Below are 18,415 nucleotides of genomic sequence, written 5' to 3'. Positions count from 1 at the left end.
ACAAAAACCTTTATCATATTTCTAAATTGTCTTTATGCAGGTGTTAAAAAATAATAATAGTTATCACTGTTATTGTAATAAAAGACTGGCCTTAGGTCAAGTTCTCATGCAATGTTATGTGTTTAACCTTCCCCAGTCCCAATTCCTGTTTCTGTGATTGTTCCAGTTGCCTTCACATCTCCTCCTAAACTTTTTTTGCAGACCTATATGCATTCTAGTTTTCTCCTCCAAGAAACATCCTCTTAAGAAGTCCAACCAAGTTTATGTTTGGGTTTTGATAATAACAGATGCAGATATAGAAACAGAATTGTGTTGTCTTGGCCAACAATATCTCAAATATAACATGATACAGAAGGAAGATGAAATCCTCTCTTCTAAGGCCCCTTATGTAATGGATGGAGATGACCACAGAGGCAAGGAAGAAGTCCAATCAGCTGCTAGAGCCTTAATGACATTCCTCTTGGTTGAAACCCCCAGAGTACCTAATTGTCACACGGTTCACATTTGACCAGTTGATTTTCTCTCCCTGATGTGCTATTCTAATTGCTTTTTGGATGTCCGTGTTAGTAGCGGTGAAATTCAGCATCAAGCCTGCAAAGTAGGGCTCACTGCAACTCTGCTGTCAGAGGCATTTTCTGTGGTGGAATTTAAGGTCCTCAGAAGAGTCAATTCATGGGCAAATGGAGGAAGTAAAACTGTCATGCATAAAAGCAAACTGCAAGACCACCTCTGGCTGCTTTCTCCCCACCTCCTGTGCTCCATATGGAAAGAAAATGTTGCCCCTTCCCAAAGTGGAAGATTGTGTGTATTGGGGCCAGAACCCGGCTTCTCCAGCTCTCAGGACATCACCCTGCTGCATGGTGCGAATTATTAATGCTGTCTTCCCAACTGATCCATGAAATATTCCCTCATGAAAGCAAACTGCTCGTGTTTGCCTTAATATTTCCCAAAGCAAATAGAATGGCAGCGTTGGAAATATCAGGCAGTGGTAACAGCTCTTGCCCTGAAGTCCAAGCTCAGATTCCAGGTCTTCTCACTCGCTGTTTGATCTTGGGCAAGTCACTTACCTTCCCTGTTTCCCAATTTATAAAACGAGGCTAATAATGGCATTTTTATCAGAGGATTATGAGGGTAAAATAGAAAATGCCCATTGGGGTGATCACAGTACCTCAATAAATGCCAACAATTATACTTGTTAATGATTTAATAATTATCATTGCAGCCTATGGAAGACAGACTGATACGGAACTTGCACAATGAAGGACTCCCAAGAGCAAGTTCAAAAAATTAATCCATGATTATGAAAGAGCTCCTTTTTTATTTTTGCTGATTTTTCAAGTCTCTGGCATTATATTACTCCAAGGTAGAACCAAAAGAGAGAGAGAAAACACTATTAACTTTTTAGCTAATTACAAGAACCCATCACTTTTAAGAGCACACAAAGAATTAAAAGTAATCCAAAGAAATAGGACTCCTATCTATCCCCAGGGATCTGGCAACAAAGGAACTCTGGAGGACTGAAGATTATACATGAACTCCTGAAGAAAATGATGGCTCTTTGTTCCAAAGATTTTTCCGCTTTTAAATTTGAGGCTGAACAAGCATTCAGCTCTTCCCTTGTTGGCTGAACCTCAAGAGGAGAATGGAAGCAGAGATGCGGGTTGTTCATGGAAATAACAATGAAAACACGTTTCTATGAATTACCAGATCAGTTCTGGGTTCTAAGACAGTTGATGCTGTTATCCATAAAGATACTAGATTATCTTGAGAGCAGTTATGGGAGGAAAAAAAATCTACTGCTCCAATGTGAGCTGTGTAACAATTAGGCAATTCTGAAATTTCAACTGAGAGGAATTTAATTAAGGCTCTAATAGCTGATTAAACTCATTTAGATCTGCTGGCAATTGCCACTGGTTACATAAGTAACCCAAGAAGAAAGATTTCTATCTTGTTCTTAGGCTGTATTTAATCCCGTTTGTTAGTCCTAGGTCTTCTTGTGGTGCTCCTTAAAATGGGGTCCTTAGACCACTCAGAGCAGAATGACCTAGAACGCTGGTTGAAAAGTCAGGATCCCACACCTTATCCCAGATCTACTGATTCCAACACTTCAGAGATCTGGGAGTCTGCATTCTCAATCAGCTTCCAGGAAAGGTTCTTATTCATGCCAAAGCTTCATAATCCCACCACCTCCAATCGTTGCATTTAAAACAGTTCTTGGTTTTACTCTGCCAGTAGCCATCCAAGACTCGTGGCAGTGAAGACACAGCAGGTTTGACCCACACCTGCTCTTTAGCAATTTCTTCATAGAAACTTGTTTGTGCATACCACACAGGGAAAAATTGGGTCCCAAAGTGACGGTTGATTTCAGCAGACTAGTTTTCGTGGATACTCTTTAGATCAGGTATTGGTTTAAAAAAAATCACTGAACTCAACTGCAAAGTCCTCCAGATACAGCATATGTCAACCTAATATCAAGCCACGGTAGTGGCTCTGGTATCTTTATTGTTGTTTCTGGATCAATTACATTTAGATCTGCTTTTGGTTTCAAGCAGCAACCCAAGACACAAAATTACTTACATGTTAACCTGCAATCAGTTTGTTTGTGTGTCAGATGTGCATGCAGAGGCATGGAAGTGATGCTAATCGATGTTGTTACTTATGCTAAATATGGACAGTAAATCATTTTAAATTTCCTTCACGGCCATTTATCTCATGTCCTTTGGCAGACTTTATATTTCAGGTGGAGAGAAATTGGTCTCCCGTTTGCTTTGTTTTTCCTCCTTAACATCATCTTCCTGAAGAGTTAATTACTCATGTTTTCTCCAGCTTGGGAGTAAATCACGGCTTATTTTCTGGAGTGAAATGTACTCCGAAGGTTTGCAAGCTTGAAGTGTTTGTTTTAAAGGCTGTTTCCCCATGGTTCTGAAACCACCCAATGAATTAACTGGGCCCAGCCAGACTAGAGCACAGGCAGCCTGAACTCTGTTTCTGTTGTTGGTTTTAATAAATCTCCTCTCTGATTTTTAATTTTGCAATTCCTATTGTCTTGTCTCCAAGGAGAGAAGATGAGTAAACAGGCAACTTCTCTTTTTAAACTCTGAATTCTAAGTAAAAATCGATGATATGCTACAGTCAGAATTGAATTCATTTCAGCGGATATTTCTTGAACTGCATCGTGGGTGAGCACTATACTATATCGAACATGGATCACGTGGTTGAGGAAGACTGGCCAGCCTTGACACTCTACAGAACCAAAATTCAAGGCCAACTGGGCCCTTATTCCCCACCCCTACAGCGCATCTCAGTTCTGTTGATTCTACACTTTGAGTTCACACCAGCCTGACCACCATGGTGGTGGTCATCTGTGTCATCCAGATTCCTGCAGCCACCTCCCAGCTCGTCACTCTGCCTTCTGAATCTTCTAGCTAGAAACACCGTCTCTGCACTACATTGAGAAGAAGTGTTTAATCCACTTCTAATTCAGGGAATGATTTCAATAGGTCTTCAATAAATCCTCATCCCCATCCCTTACATATGTCACTTGCCCATAGGATAAAGATAAAACCCCATAACAGGCAACCCACTAACTCCCTTGGTCCTCTTTTTTTTTTTTTTTTTTTTTTTGAGAGACTCTTGCTCTGTCACCCAGGCTGGAGTGCAGTGGCGCAATCTCGGCTCACTGCAACCTCTGCCTCCTGGGTTCAAGTGATTCTCATGCCGCAGCCTCCCAAGTAGCTGGGATTACAGACCCACGCCTGGCTAATTTTTGTATTTTTAGTACAGATGGGAGTCCTGACCTCAAGCGATCCGCCGACCTCAGCTTCCCAAAGTACTGGGATTATAGGCGCGAGCCACCACGCCTGGCCTGTTTCATATTTGGAAGCCACTTCCTGTTAGAAGCATTTTTTGATTCCCTTCCAGATTAGGAAGCTGTATTCTTCAACAGCATCCTGTGCTTGCTGCCGGCATAGCATTTTTCTCACTTCATTGCTATTGAGCTTTGACATCTCTCCACCCAGACTGGAAACTCTAGGGATAGGATAGTCCTCTCTGAGGACAGTTCACCACTGTAGCCCCAGGGCTTCCAGCAGTGCCCTGCACAATGGAAAGCACTGAAGGCATGTGGGCTTATGAATACACAAGTGAGGGGAAAGTGTGTTCTAAAGGCAAAGAAAATGCGAAAATGAATTCCAGATGGAGAATTAGGTTCCATGGGAGTATTGGCATTTGAGCTAGGCCTGAAAAGAGTGGGTAGGATTTCAGTAGGGGGAGATAATAAGGAGAAGAATTCCAGGCAGAAGAAATAGTGTAGGCATAGGCAGGAAAGTGGGTGTCGTTCAGTGTGTGTTTTGTGAAAAGTGTATGCATCATTGTAGCTTCATATTCTGTGTGTGTGTGTGTGTGTGTGTGTGTGTGTGTATGTAAAGGTTTGAGTGTATGTGTTTGTGTCAGGTATGTATTTGTAGTTGTGTGTGTGGGTGTGAGTGTATATGTGTGTAATGTGAGTGTAGGTAGGCATGAGTGTACCTGTATATAAGTGTGCTTTTATGTAGAGGTTTATGTATAGATGTATAGGAATATGTATACATACATGTGTAGATGTGGTGATGGTATTGCTTGAGTTCTTATAATAGTAAACATTGACATTCACTGGACACTTATGTATTAGACACTTATGTATGCACCATATTTAGTGCTATTTTAATTCGAATAAACTCCCTATACACAAGAGGAAGTTAGGGAAATACTTTTTATCTCTATTATGAATTTTTCCATGTTTAATTGTGAATATGTGTAGGTATAAGTGTGTGTGCAAAGGCAGGTGTGTGTGTGTTTTAGTGTGATGTGTGTGTGAGAGAATGAGAGAGAAAGTGAGAAAAAGAGAATAGTGAGGTTGATTGGACCTCTATTATAGAGGAGTTTTTACTTTACAGGGCAGTCTGGATTTGGTTTTGTGGGCAGCATGAGACATGGAGGGACTTGAGCACGGAGTAGATCTATGATTTTGGTGTTTAGATATTTGTTTTTAGGGAGTGGCTTCAGAGACCAGGAGACCTGTGATGAGGTTATTTTAATTGTCTCTTGTAAGCATTTCATAAATGGATCAAATAAGATCAAACGCTCAGATCTCTTTGAAAGAGCCACGCACATCTATTAACCTAATTTCTTCCAGCCTTTTGCAGCCTCGGCAACATCCCTCTGAATTTATCTGGACATCAGAGGTGTATATTAACTTGAGACATACAATTTCTGGAGATGAAATTATCTCTGCTCTGAGAACATATTGGCTGAACATTTTGATAAGTAATCACTGTCCTTTTAAAAAAACTCTTTCTAGGAGCTGAAGAGCAATTAGCTTCCTAAAAGCACTGTATTAAAATTTTATTAATAAGAATTAAAAGTCATTACAAAGTTAATCTACCCTTTTTATATTTCTTTTAGCAAAATCACTTTTCTCCATCAGAGGTCAATATTTTTTGTCTTCACAGCGTCAGTATATTTCTGCAAACACTCAAAGACTTCACCAAAATTCAGTTTATTTTAAAGGTAAAGATTTTTTTTCTCCTCCCACACAACCTATTTTGTTGAATTGAGAACTGTTTTAAGTACCAAAAAAATTCATAATAGAGATAAAAAAGTATGTCTCTAACTTCCTCTTCTGTATAGGGAGTTTATTAGAATTAAGATAGCGCTAAGAATGGTGCCTGATACATAATAAGTGCCTAGTGAATGTCAATTTTTACTGTTATTATAAGAACTCAAGCAATGCCATCCCCATTTTATCGCTATCTTCTCTCAATTTCTTAGCTCAGTATTCATTTTCTGATAAGTTGTTCTCTCATGACTGCCCTGTTCTAATAGTTCCAGCAAAAGTCCCAGGCAAAACTCTCATTGGCTTAGCTTAGGTCACATGCACATTCCTGAGCTAATCAGTGTACTGATTTGCCAAATAAAGGACACGTGCCTATTCGTGAAATTGGGGCAGCATCTCTCCAAGGGAAAATTAATATGCTGTAACCAAAAATCTGATAAATGAATGACAGATAGGCAAAACAGCATAAGGCTATTGCGGAACCCTTGGGGGAAATGTGGAGAAAAGCGTGATTTATGGCTAAAACTACTGACGTGGTAAAAACTGTCTAAAGTAAACTAAAGTTAGTATCAAGAACAGCTCTTACGAAGTTAAAACATGAAATAATCTAAATTCCACTCTAAAATTGTTTCTCCATTGATTTAAACAATGACAAAATAGCAATACATAGCACATAGTGTTGGGCATTTCTCTGTGGGCTTTACATACATTCACTAATTTAGTTCTCTCAGCAATCCTGTGAATTATGCTATTAATATCATCCCACTTTTCACATGATGAAACTGAGGCAAATAGATATTAAACAGTTGGCCCAAGTGGCACAGCTCATAGTACAGCTGGGATTTGAAGCCAGAGTAGCCGGCTCCAAAGTTTAAACTCCTGGCAAATTTGCTACTCTATGTCTGAGAACATATTTGCTGTTTTTTAAAAACTCTCCCTTTTGAATTCAAAAACAGTTTTTGAATAAACTTTTTAGGTTAGAGTAGTTTTATATTTACGGAAAACTTGCAAAGATAGTCGAGTGACTTCTCACATACCTAATACCTAGTTTTTCTGATCATTAACACCTGACATTAGTATGGTATGTTTGTCACAATGAGTCAATTCATATATTACTGTTAACTAAAACCCATGCTTTATTCAGATTTCCTTAGTTTTCATTTAATCTTCTTTTTCTGTTCCATCCTGATAGTGGATCCAGGATCCTATATGACATGTAGTTGTAATATTGTCTTAGGCTCCTCTTGTCTAGTATGTTTTCTTAGACCTTTTTGTTTTTCAATGACTTTGACAATTTGGAGGAGTACTGGTCAGATATCTTCTAGAATACCCCGACACTGGAATTTTTCTGATAGTTTTCTTATAATTACACTGAGGTTATAAGACCACACAGGTAGACCACCATGCTATTATCACTACATCTTATTAAAGATATGTACTATTAGAATGATTTATCATTGTCAATATTGGCTTTGACCATTGGGCTGACATCACGGTATCTGTCACATTTCTGCATTGTAAAGTTAGTCTTTTTTTTTGTTCAGCAGAAAATTCTAGTTGCATTTTTTCACTGACTTAAAAATGAGTCCTGGGTTCAAATCCTGGTTCTACCACTCTCAAATTATATGAATTGGACAATTACTTAAACCCGAGGCCTCAGTTCCCTCATCTATGAAGTGGAGATAATAAAAGTAGCATGTTATTCATGGGTCTACTTTTAGGATTACAGAAATTATTAAAGCTTTCAGAAGAGTAGAAACAGAAAGACTTATTTTTATCATCTCATGTAATCTTTATAACAACTCTGTGACCTTGTTGTAACCTTTAAAATATGAAGAAACTAAATATCAAAAAAGGGAGGTAGTGATTAAGCAGTGCTCTAGAGGTTTTCACTGAATGAGTTTAAATTCTTACTGTGACCCTTATGATCTGACCTGAGCAAGAAACATAATATTTTTAAGTCCCAGTTTCCTCATCATGCAATCATACAGTTGCCTGGAGGACTGAGTCATATAATGAATGAAAAACCCTTAGCACTGCTCCTGGAAACACGTAGTAAAGCCCTAATCAATGTTAACAATGGACTTTTGTCATTGTCCACTGTGCCCCAGCTAGGAATGGACAAGCCAGGATTTGAACTCATGCCCTTCTTCAGAGAATGAGGAAGAGCCAGCTTTGAGAAAAGCCTCAGATTTTAGTACCCCGGTTTTTGTTTTTGTTTTGTTGTTGTTTATTTTTTGTTTTGCAGCATGGAGAATTACTGTCCAAGAGGGCTCTGTTGACCATGTTTCTCTTTCCTCAGTCTTCTAACTGGTTCTCAGAACCATCCTGCCACTTTTTTGTAGAGATAGCTTGCCATTTGGCTGTTTTCTGCTGTCCTTTCACCCTGGGTGCAAGACTGCCCTTATATATGGTTGCCATCCAGAATTAAACATCAAGCGAGGAGTGTTACCTTTGCCCCTCTTCTAATTATGTACTCATTACCCTGATCTCAAATGAGGAAGGATTTGGGAGGGCAGCTTATCCTTGCATTTTACATAGAGTGCTAGACCTGAAAGACCTTAGAGATTATGTAATTCAAACCCACTCCCCTCATTTCTGTTACAGTGAGGAGAATGAGACACAATCAGTGAGGTCAAAAGTCAAGGGAATGCCATAGAAGAAACTCAGATCTCCTTTTGTCAATTAGTTCTTCTGCTACGGAAGCTCATTTTCCTGAAGATAAGTTTAACAAATATTGAATTAATGATAATAGTACCACGTATGGAGAACTTCCTGTGTGCCAGGAACTGTGCTTCAGAGATGTTTGTTGTCATTATCTTACAAGTAAGCCTCATAACAGCATATGAAATGGAAGTGTTATTTTTATTTGGTGATCCAGTGAACTGAGGTTCAAAAGGATTATGTGGCTTGTTCAAGGTCACATGGCTAAAGCCATGACAAGATTTGAACCTATTCATCTGTCTGATCTCTAAGCCTGTGGTATTAATTATTCTGAACCCTCTTATCCTCTGCCATGTAAAGGAGAGAAGAGAGGGGTTCTGTAGCAATGAAGTTGATTCCTGAAAAGTCAATGGGATCCATATATGCATATACATGTACATGTATACAACACACACACACACACACAAGTGTGCTTGCCTATCCTGGTTGTGTATAAATCTAACCAGAAGTTTGGCAAGGTGTCCTGGAACTTCATTTTCCCTCCAAGCTCCAAAAATAGGAGTACGTGATTGACAATGACTGTATGATTTCACTTGCTCTGATGCATTGAAACCTTACTCCTGGAAGCACTGCTGGAGGAAATGGATTGAAACCTTACTCCTGGAAGCACTGCTGGAGGAAATGTGCAACCCTGGCTCACTCTTCAGAATAGCTTATGTGGGTCAGGACTGCTGATCTAAAGTTACAGACTCAGCTAACTGTGGTGTTCACTTTTATGGAGGGGATTGGGAACAGGAAAAAGGTCTAGTTTAGAGAATAGCAAAAGAGTCACCATCAGTTCCAAGGTGGAAGCAGAGAAATTGTTGGCTGCCATCTTCAGAGTACACAGGGTTCTTCCATTTTGGATATAACTTCTAAATAAAGGCACTTGGAGCATACATACTCCATGCCACCCTGAAATGGAGACAAGCAGAGACAATATGACAATTGAAACTGAGGTCTTCAGGATTTAACCCATTGGTTCTTACTTTCTCCCTGAATACATCAGAGTGACTGGAGTCCCTTTTTAAATGGTGTTAGGATGATGATATTTGCTTTCTCTGGGGAAATTTAATACTCAGAGTCTATTCAGACAGCTGTCCTCAATGGCTCTAGGTCTGGGGGGCTGAAGTTGCAGTAAGAGCAAGGGAGAGAATACAGGTCCTTGATACTTCCATATTTTGCCTAGGGTACAGGATTCCAAAGCTGAGGCACATATGGACACATTAATCATTCTAACATTTTCTGACTCATACACATTTGAAAAATACAGGCTGCATGTTTATTCACTTCACCAAAAACTACCCATTAAGTTCCTCCATGTGGCATTCCCTGAGTTAGAAGCCGTGGACATAGAAACCAATCATTATGAATATAAAATTCCTACTAGGCTGGGAAATCATAGTCTCATAAGTAAAACATATACATAAACACATAGATTGTTGTAGATTATTGAGGTATAACATTGTGAAGCAAATGAGGTTTAGATATTTAAATCAAATTAAGGATTTATGAATAAATTTATATGATGTGGGTTTCTTTGCTGTAATATGGAAGGAGTGAGTGGGAGTATAAATGAAACAAGATTGGTCTTGAGTACTAATTATTGAAGCTGGATATTGGGAATATGGAGGTTCATTATATGATTCTACTCTTGTATACATTTAAACATTTCCATAATAAAAAAAATTGGAGTAGGCAAAGAAGCTTCCACCTTCAGGCAGGTTATATATGGACATATATCCATGGTAACTTCTATAAATCTTTTTCCATTCTGACCATTGAACTAGATTGACTCTTAGTCCATTTGGGTTGCTATAACAGAATACCATAGACTGAGTGGCTTATAAACCACAGAAACTTGTTTCTCATGCTTCTGGAGACTGGGAAGTCCAAATCAAGGTGCCAGCAGATTTAGTGTCTGGTGAGAGCTGCGTCCTGGTTCATAGACAGCAGTCGTCTTGTTGCATCCTCACATGGTAGAAAAGGCAATGGGTCTCTCTGGGGCCTTTCATAAAAGCACTAATACCATTCATGAGGGCTCCACCTTCATGACCTAATCACCTCCCAAAGACCCCTCCTCGTAACACCACCACATTAGGGGTTAGGATTTCAACCTATGAATTTTGGAGGAACACAAACATTCAGTCTATAGCAAACCCTTACGGCAAATCCCAACTTCTTCACTTGATCTTAGCCAAAAGGCCGAGAAGCGATAAATCCCAACTTCTTAATAGAGCCTACAAGGCTTTGCATCTTCTGGTCTCCACCTATCTGAAGTGCTCTTTCTTTCTCTGCTCCTCCACAATTCCTTCCCACAACTGTCATGGTCCAATTCATCCTGAATTTCCAATTTCAACTTAAGTGTCACCTCCTCAGGGAAGACGTCTCTGATATCTTTTCTCCTGTATGCTTTCTTAGACCCGTGTTTCATTTCTTCCTCCCAGTTTGTATGAACATATGTTTTTGTGTAATCATTTGACTCAAGTGTCTTCTCAATTAGCACAAAAATTTCATGCAAGCAAACATTTTACCACTTAAGTTACAGTATTCTCAGTGTCTAGCTCAGTGCTTGGAACCTAGTAACCACTCAACACATATTTATGGAATGAATGACTCTGCTAAACCTGTCTACAAACACTGGACTCAGTTATAGTCCCTTGTAAATAGGAATATGGGCAGGGAAAGTGAAGAATGTCTGTTCTCCTTTATCTGGTATATACAATTTAGTAGTTGAGATTTTTGGTGTTTGCAGTGGGGTGCTGAGGGGCCTATCAGATCAGAGAAGAAGATAAGAGCTCTTAGGATCTAAGGCAACGTTGACACAGCAGTTTCAGCTCCTGATCGAGTTCTCTCCACCTACCACTCACCTTCAACCTCCTTGGCTGACCCATGGATACTTTACTTGGATGTGTCAGGAATGGGGAGTAGAACTTGGAGAAGATTTAGGAAGTTATTGCACTCTTGGTGCTAATAAACCTTTTCGACTTTCCTTGAGTCAACGTTAGACTGAAACATTTGCCTGACTCCCATGGTGTGGGGGTTGTGATGTGGTCAATGACATCATCAAAGATTCTCCTAGCCTTTGCCTTAATTTACATTATCTTGGGGCTTTAAGAAACATGTCTGCAAGGAAGGAAGAGTGTTGGAGCTATAATGTGGTTCCTGCAGCTCAATTCACAGAAGCACTATGTACATAGTGAGAAAGCACCTTTGGGTTCAGAAAGAAGCCCCATGATATAACTCTGGTTCCACCACTTACTTGTTGTGTGAGTTTGTGCAAGTCACATAACCTCTCTGTATTTCAGTTTCCTGAACTATGAAGTTGGAATAATAATGCTTACCATGTAGAATTTGTAGGAATTAAACTAAGTGGTGATATTGGCACATTTCCTGACTATACAGAAGTGCTAAAAAGTTATGTCATTAAAATTATAATATTAAAATGCTATGGTGGAGGTATGTGCAAAGTTCTATATTACTAGGGAAGCAGGAATGATTTTACAGATAAGGTGATAGTTCAGCTATATCTTAAATGCTAACGACAACAGCAATAGTAAAATAATAGCCACCATGTGTGTTACATGCCATGTCAGGTTCTGTGCTCTATATTTTTGGTACTTTTTGGCTCATTCAAACCTTACTGCAGTCCTTAAGGTCATACCCTGTTGCTCTTTTCATTTTACAAATGGAGAAAGTAAAGCTCAGAGAGGTTGAATGACTTTCCCAAGGCTACTCAGCTAGTGGATGAAGCCAGGATTTACACCTAGTTCTGTTCGACTTCAAAAGCCATTCTCTTACCCACTGAACTCTCCAACTTCTCTTGAAGGTTGTGTTTGAGACTTCCAAGGCAAATGGAAAGAAAAGGGATTGGTATAATATGTCCCAAAAGGGAAAACTTGTATATTTCTTTGTCTATTTGCATATTTTAGTATTTTTGCTTTGATCTATGTCATACAACTGACTGACAGTTCCAAGAAGGCAAAAGCCATTGTGTTTTAGCCATCATTATTCCCAGGCTGGCACTGGGACATAGTAGGTCTTCAATAAATCTATGTCGCATGAATGAAGAATTTGATGGGTTTAACATTCTCCCCAGCCTGTTACATATCATAGCATGAATAAATGAACAATGTGTATGTGTTTAACCAAATTGCTGTACTTGCCATCCTATCTTAAAAAGAAATGTATCAGCAATGCTGGACAATTTTGTAATTAGCCACAGGAAATGCTTCTTCACAGCCAGCAAACATTTTCCAGCCCATATGATGAGGTAATCTTAGAGAGCACTGATTCTCTTCTCTCCTCCCACCCTATCACCTCTCCTGGTGTCCAGCATGTTTGAATTCTCTTTAAGGGCTTGAGATTCATTTCTGGTGACACTTAAACTTTATAGGAGGAGAGGTGAGTGGGTCATGTCAACACAGACAAGCCTGGATTTGGCACTTAGCTTTTCAGACGAGGTATTTTCCTCCAGGCTGGTATTACACATAAAGCGGTGACCTGTGGTGTCGAGCAATCGCGTGTGGGAGCAGGAGGAGAAGGGAGAAAGAGCAGCGCGGGGGCAGCTTCCTCCCGGCGTGTATGTGAATAGTGCCAATAAGCTGTCAAATAAAATTAAGGTTCAAAATATACAGCCTTCAATTTGATTGCACTAAGATGCCGACTGCTGCTCCGAGGGAATACAATCGATTCTATTTTGACAGGTCTTGATGTACGCTAAGCAGTAACAGTCTCCGCTCTGTGCAGGATTAATAAAAGTTCACCTTAATTTGCAACTTAAATAGAACCGTATCTAGGGTCAAAACGATGCTTTCAATTTCCCCACCTGCTCCATCTCTCCCGTGTGTTATCTCAGTCCTCCTCCTCTTCTTTTCACTCTCCAGCTTCGTTTTCCTCTCCCTTTTTCTCTTTCCCTTCATCTTAGTACCTTTTTTATTTCTTTCTCCTTTTCACTTTCTTTTCTTTATTCTTAAAAACAATATGGAGTCCCTATGATGTGCCAAGCACTGTGCTTTTGCCTTTCATGCATTGCCTTATTGAATTCCCATGGCATTCTTAAGAAGTAGGGGGAGTCGTGTTCGTTATACAGATGAGAAAACAGAAGATCTTAGGATTAAGAGCTTGCCTAGAGTTGTACAGCTAGTAAGTGGTACAGTTGGAGAATCAAACCCAGACCTCTCTGATTCTAAAAGTCTGTGCTGTTTCCTTGCCGTCCGTGGTCCTGAACTCTGGCAGAACGTTACAACCACCTGCGGGGCTCTAAAGGTATCAGTGCCTGGGCACCACCTCCCGAGATGCAGTTTGATTCCTCTGGGGATGAGGGGAGCTGGAATGGAGAACTGCCCCATATTCTGTTTTCTCTTTATGCCCGTTTGTCTTAGCACAGAAGTAGATGCATATGTTGAGGTATGAGGCAGAAAGACCCTTGAGACGGATGGATGTCTCCGGCAGGGAAAGGATTTGCCTCTCCAGAAATCAGCGGCGGAAGAAAGCACAGCTGTGTCTTTGTGTTTGTGCTGCAGGTGGGCAAGTGGGAGAACCAGACGCTGAGCCTGAGGCACGCCGTGTGGCCCAGGTACAAGTCCTTCTCCGACTGTGAGCCGGATGACAACCATCTCAGCATCGTCACCCTGGAGGAGGCCCCGTTCGTCATTGTGGAAGATATAGACCCCCTGACCGAGACGTGTGTGAGGAACACTGTGCCGTGTCGGAAGTTCGTCAAAATCAAGTGAGTGGCAGGGATGCTGTCGCCTGAATATGCCCAACCCTTTGAAATAGCTCGGATCATCGATAGTAACAATATCTGTACTTGAATCATAAAATGTCATAGAAAATACACTCCATTATAGTAGGTATAATACAATAATCAATTTTAAAAAGACTTAGATAAATTCCTGGAGATGTGCCAAACTTGCATTCATTTAATTCCACCAGCAATATGAGGTGGGTAGTTTTTCCCGTTGTAAATATAATAAAACCAACTTATGGGAAGATTATGAAACATGTTCAAAGCCATCTAGCTAGGAAATGGAAGAGGTAGGACTCAAACAGTGGTCCAACTGACTCCACAGACATGTTTTTAACCCTTATGTTGAATCGATCCTCCCCTTCAGTATTTCTAGTTTAATTTAATTTATTCATTTATTTATTTTTGAACAAACATATTCAAAAAATATCTTTATATTTTTAATATAGAAAACATATTTATGTATTAAAATAGAAATATGTTTATATATTAAATATATGAGATTATATATTTTATATATTTAAAATATATAAAACATCACATATTTTATGTATTAAAATATAAAACATATATTTTTATGTATTAAAATGTAAAACATTTTATGTATTAAAATATATAAAACATATTTTTATATATTTAAAATATATTTTTTTACTTCAAATATATGTAAAACACATTTTATACATTAAAAGATATAGTACATTGTGTTTTTTATATATTAAAAATATATATGGCTGGACACAGTGATGCACGTCTATAATCTCAGCAGTTTGGGAGGTCAGGCTGGGCAGATTACTTGAGGTCAGGAGTTGAAGCCAGCCTAGGCAACATGGCTAAACCCTGTCTTTGTTAAAAATACAAAAACTAGCCATGTATGGTGGTAGCCACCTGTGATCCCAGCTACTCAGGAGGCTGAAGCATGAGAATCACTTGAATCTGGGAGGTGGAGGTTACGATAAGTCGAGATCGAGCCACTACACTCCACCCTAGGTGACAGAGCGAGACTCTGACTCAAAAATAAATGAAGAAATGAAAATAGAAATATATAAAACATTGTACATTTTTACATATTGAAATATATAAAGCATATATTTTTATATATTTTATATATAAACTATTTTATATAATACATATTTATATATAAACTATGTATTTATATATAAACTACGTAGTTTATAATATATAAATTTATATATAAACTACGTATATATAAAATACATTTTATATAAAATACATAGTTTGTATATATAAACTATGTAGTTTATATATTAAAATATAAACATATTTTCATATATTAAAAATATGGAAACCAATATATTTTTATATATTAAACGTATATAAAACATACATTTTTGTTAAAATATATAAAACATATTTTTATGTTAAAAATATATAAAACATTTTTATGTTAAAAATGTATAAAACATTTTTGTATGTTAAAAATGTATAAAACGTATATTTTTATATGTTAAAATATATAAAACATATTTTATATGTTGAAAATGTATAAAACATTATATATTTTTGTATGTCAAAAATATATAAAACTTTTTTTTTATATATAATGACAGGATCTTGCTCTGTCCCCCAGGGTGGAGTGCAGTGGTATGATCACAGCTCACTGCGTTCTTGAACTCCTAGGCTCAAGCGATCCTCTCACCCCAGCCTCCTGAATAGCTGAGACTACAGGCCTGCGCCACCAAGTCTGGATCATTTTTTAATTAATTTTTTTTAGAGACAGGGGTCTTGCTGTGTTACTAAGGCTGGTCTCCAGCTCCTGACCTTAAGTGATCCTCGTGCCTTGGCCTCCTGAGTCACTGGGATTACAGATGTGAGCCACTGTGTCCAGTTTCCTTTAGTCTTTTTAAAAATAATTATCTCATTTCCACTTTTCTGGCTGTCCCTTCGCTTTCGCCCACACATTCTTCTTCCTTCCATCTCCTTTATAGATCCCAGATTCGTGCTTCTCAAAAATGTGAAAAACATCTCTCCATTTGGGAGTGAACACACACCTTGCATGTTACTTTCTGATACAATCCAGGTGCAAATGGAACTTCTGGCCATTTCTCAGCTCAGCAGCAGCTAGCAGGCACTGCATCTATGTCATTTCTCCTTTTGTTATGATTGAAGAAAGAGCTGGCATTGTCTATTATGAGGTCCCCCTTAATCTACAAACCCTCTGGGGACACAGAAACCTCCATGGCCAACTCCGAGGCCCTGATCCTGGTATTTCCTAATTCAAACATAAGCAAAAACACCACCTCATAGGCGACTCACAGAAGAAAAAGGCCTGCTGTTGGATGGAAACTTTATTTTTTTTCTGAGTCCTTTCTGATCTGTTTCTTTTACCTACTTCTTACTCATCCTTTAAGTGTAGCTCCTGCATCCCAAGCTGGGTTAGCTCTTCCTACTTCCACAGTACCTGAGTCTGTCTCTCTCTACCCTCATCACCTGTCTGTACAGTGTCTAGTGTATCTGTCTTCTCCCTGGCTTCTGAGCCACCTACATATAGGGAATGTGACTTACTAATATTTGCACCCTCAGTTACAAGGGCACAGCATGACACACCAATGTTTGTTTCATGACTAGGAAGAGAGATTTTTACTTCCTCGTTTCATACTCCAGTCTCAGCCATTAACACACCAGATGCAAGTCCCCAGATCTCAATCCTTTAGATCAGGATTTTAAAGATATAATATGTAATTGCTAAATGTACTATGAGGGCCTATTTTGGTTTGGAGAAAGTTTTATCAGTGGGGTCACAAATGTCAGCCTCTTTGAAGTTGAAATCCTGAATACATCATGGAATAAATAAATATGCCCCTCCTAAAAAGGCCTTTCCTTTCTCCGGTGTCCCCACTGTGGCTCCCTGGGATGAAGCTTTTTTTTGATAAGCAGTCCCCCAGCCTCCACTCTCCTGGAGATGAGGAAGAGGTGGGGCCCACCAAGGAAGGGCAAGTGTACATCCCGTGATTCATGATTCATGATTCATCATGATTCATAATTGTGTGAAACAGACCATGTTTTGGGGTCATGAATGTTTTAATGATTTTTGCTGAATTCCTTTACAGTGAAATAACACCAACATTGTTATAAATAAAATTGTTTTAATACAGAATGAATGAATGTGCATTAAGCACAGTTTACATGTTAGGCACAATGCTGGGCACAGGGGATACATTGATGAACAGGGAGAGCAAAAGACTAGGACCTTTCCATCATGGAACATATGTGGTTAGAAAACAATTCAACCAAGAAATGGACAACCCCATGTTGTAATAAACCTTGTGATAAATAGAAAGAGAGTGGTATGAGAAGAGAGGAAATCGGGGTATGTGGGGTTACTTTAGCTCACACAGGTAAGGTTTAAGGTGATATATACAGGATGAGAAGGAGCCACACATGTGAAGATTTGGGGAAAGCATTCCAGGTAGAGACAATGGCAGGTGCAAAGGCCCTGGGGAGGAAAGAAGCTTGGGAGTTTGGGAAACAGAAGGAAACCCAGTGCAATGCTAGAGAGTGATGAGTTACAAGGAGGACAGAGGAGATGATGTGGGAACGTTGTCAGAGGATGTTCTAATTTGGGTGGGTGTTCTTTGAGCAGAACTTGGCCCGATGAAGAAAGCAAAGTGGCTGGCAGAAAGCAGAGTCTAACCTCAGTGGGACACCTCCTCTATGATAACAATACCCTCCGTGTTTCAATAGGGTAATCAAATGAGGCCCCTTGTGTTCCAGAATCAATAACAGGAGTTTAGAACCTTTAAAATCCAAAGCCCTGGAGCTGAAAACAAGTAGATCCCCAAGTACTGAGTCACATTTGTATGAAGAAGAGAAATCAAAATAAGTTGCTGTCTTTAAAAGAATTGACTTTTCTATTGAAGACTATCAACAGCTTAACAGGTTCAAATTCACGTTTTTGGTTTCTGTGAGGAGACAGTAGCTTGCAGCTTTCCTTCTTCCACTTGGGGATATGAGGAGTTTACTGTGTGTCTAGATGAAATGAAAGTCTTTGACTCATGTGAGAGCAATAGAGAATTGCTAGGATCCACTAATCCCAACGTTAAAGAAGATTAGATCAATTGCATTTCCTACAGGGAACGTCTTTGAGACAGGCTGATCAGTTGCAAAAAGGATTCCTGTTAGACAACGTGATTGTATGAAACCTTTTTGTTTCTCACTTCTGATAAATGGTGGGGTCTTCTAAGAATACCAGGTAACAAGAAATGAGCTGAGAAATCTTTCTCTCTGCTCTGTTAGTTGGGTGATAAAGACATGCAGAGAAAATTGGAAAAATCATTTGGCCTGATGTGTAGCGAGAAATGGCCATACTGTCAATTAAGCTCCCAAACTGTCAAATCGTTGGTGGGAAG

At 39.1% G+C, this 18,415-nt stretch overlaps 1 protein-coding gene across 2 annotated transcripts in view; it reads left to right on the top strand.

Moving 5' to 3' along the window:
* GRIN2A (glutamate ionotropic receptor NMDA type subunit 2A) overlaps positions 1-18,415 on the top strand; it is a 431,623-nt gene that overhangs the window by 320,595 nt on the left and 92,613 nt on the right. For both annotated transcript variants that reach the window (XM_005591232.5, XM_005591230.5), the window contains exon 6: positions 13,822-14,027. In XM_005591232.5, coding sequence (XP_005591289.1) covers positions 13,822-14,027 — 206 coding nt within the window. The remainder of the gene's footprint in view (positions 1-13,821; positions 14,028-18,415) is intronic.

The sequence above is a fragment of the Macaca fascicularis genome, chromosome 20 (assembly GCF_037993035.2).
Source record: "Macaca fascicularis isolate 582-1 chromosome 20, T2T-MFA8v1.1".
Taxonomy (NCBI): domain Eukaryota; kingdom Metazoa; phylum Chordata; class Mammalia; order Primates; family Cercopithecidae; genus Macaca; species Macaca fascicularis.
The sequence above is the reverse complement of the archived record's forward strand: the minus strand, read 5'-3'. Positions and strand labels throughout refer to the sequence as shown.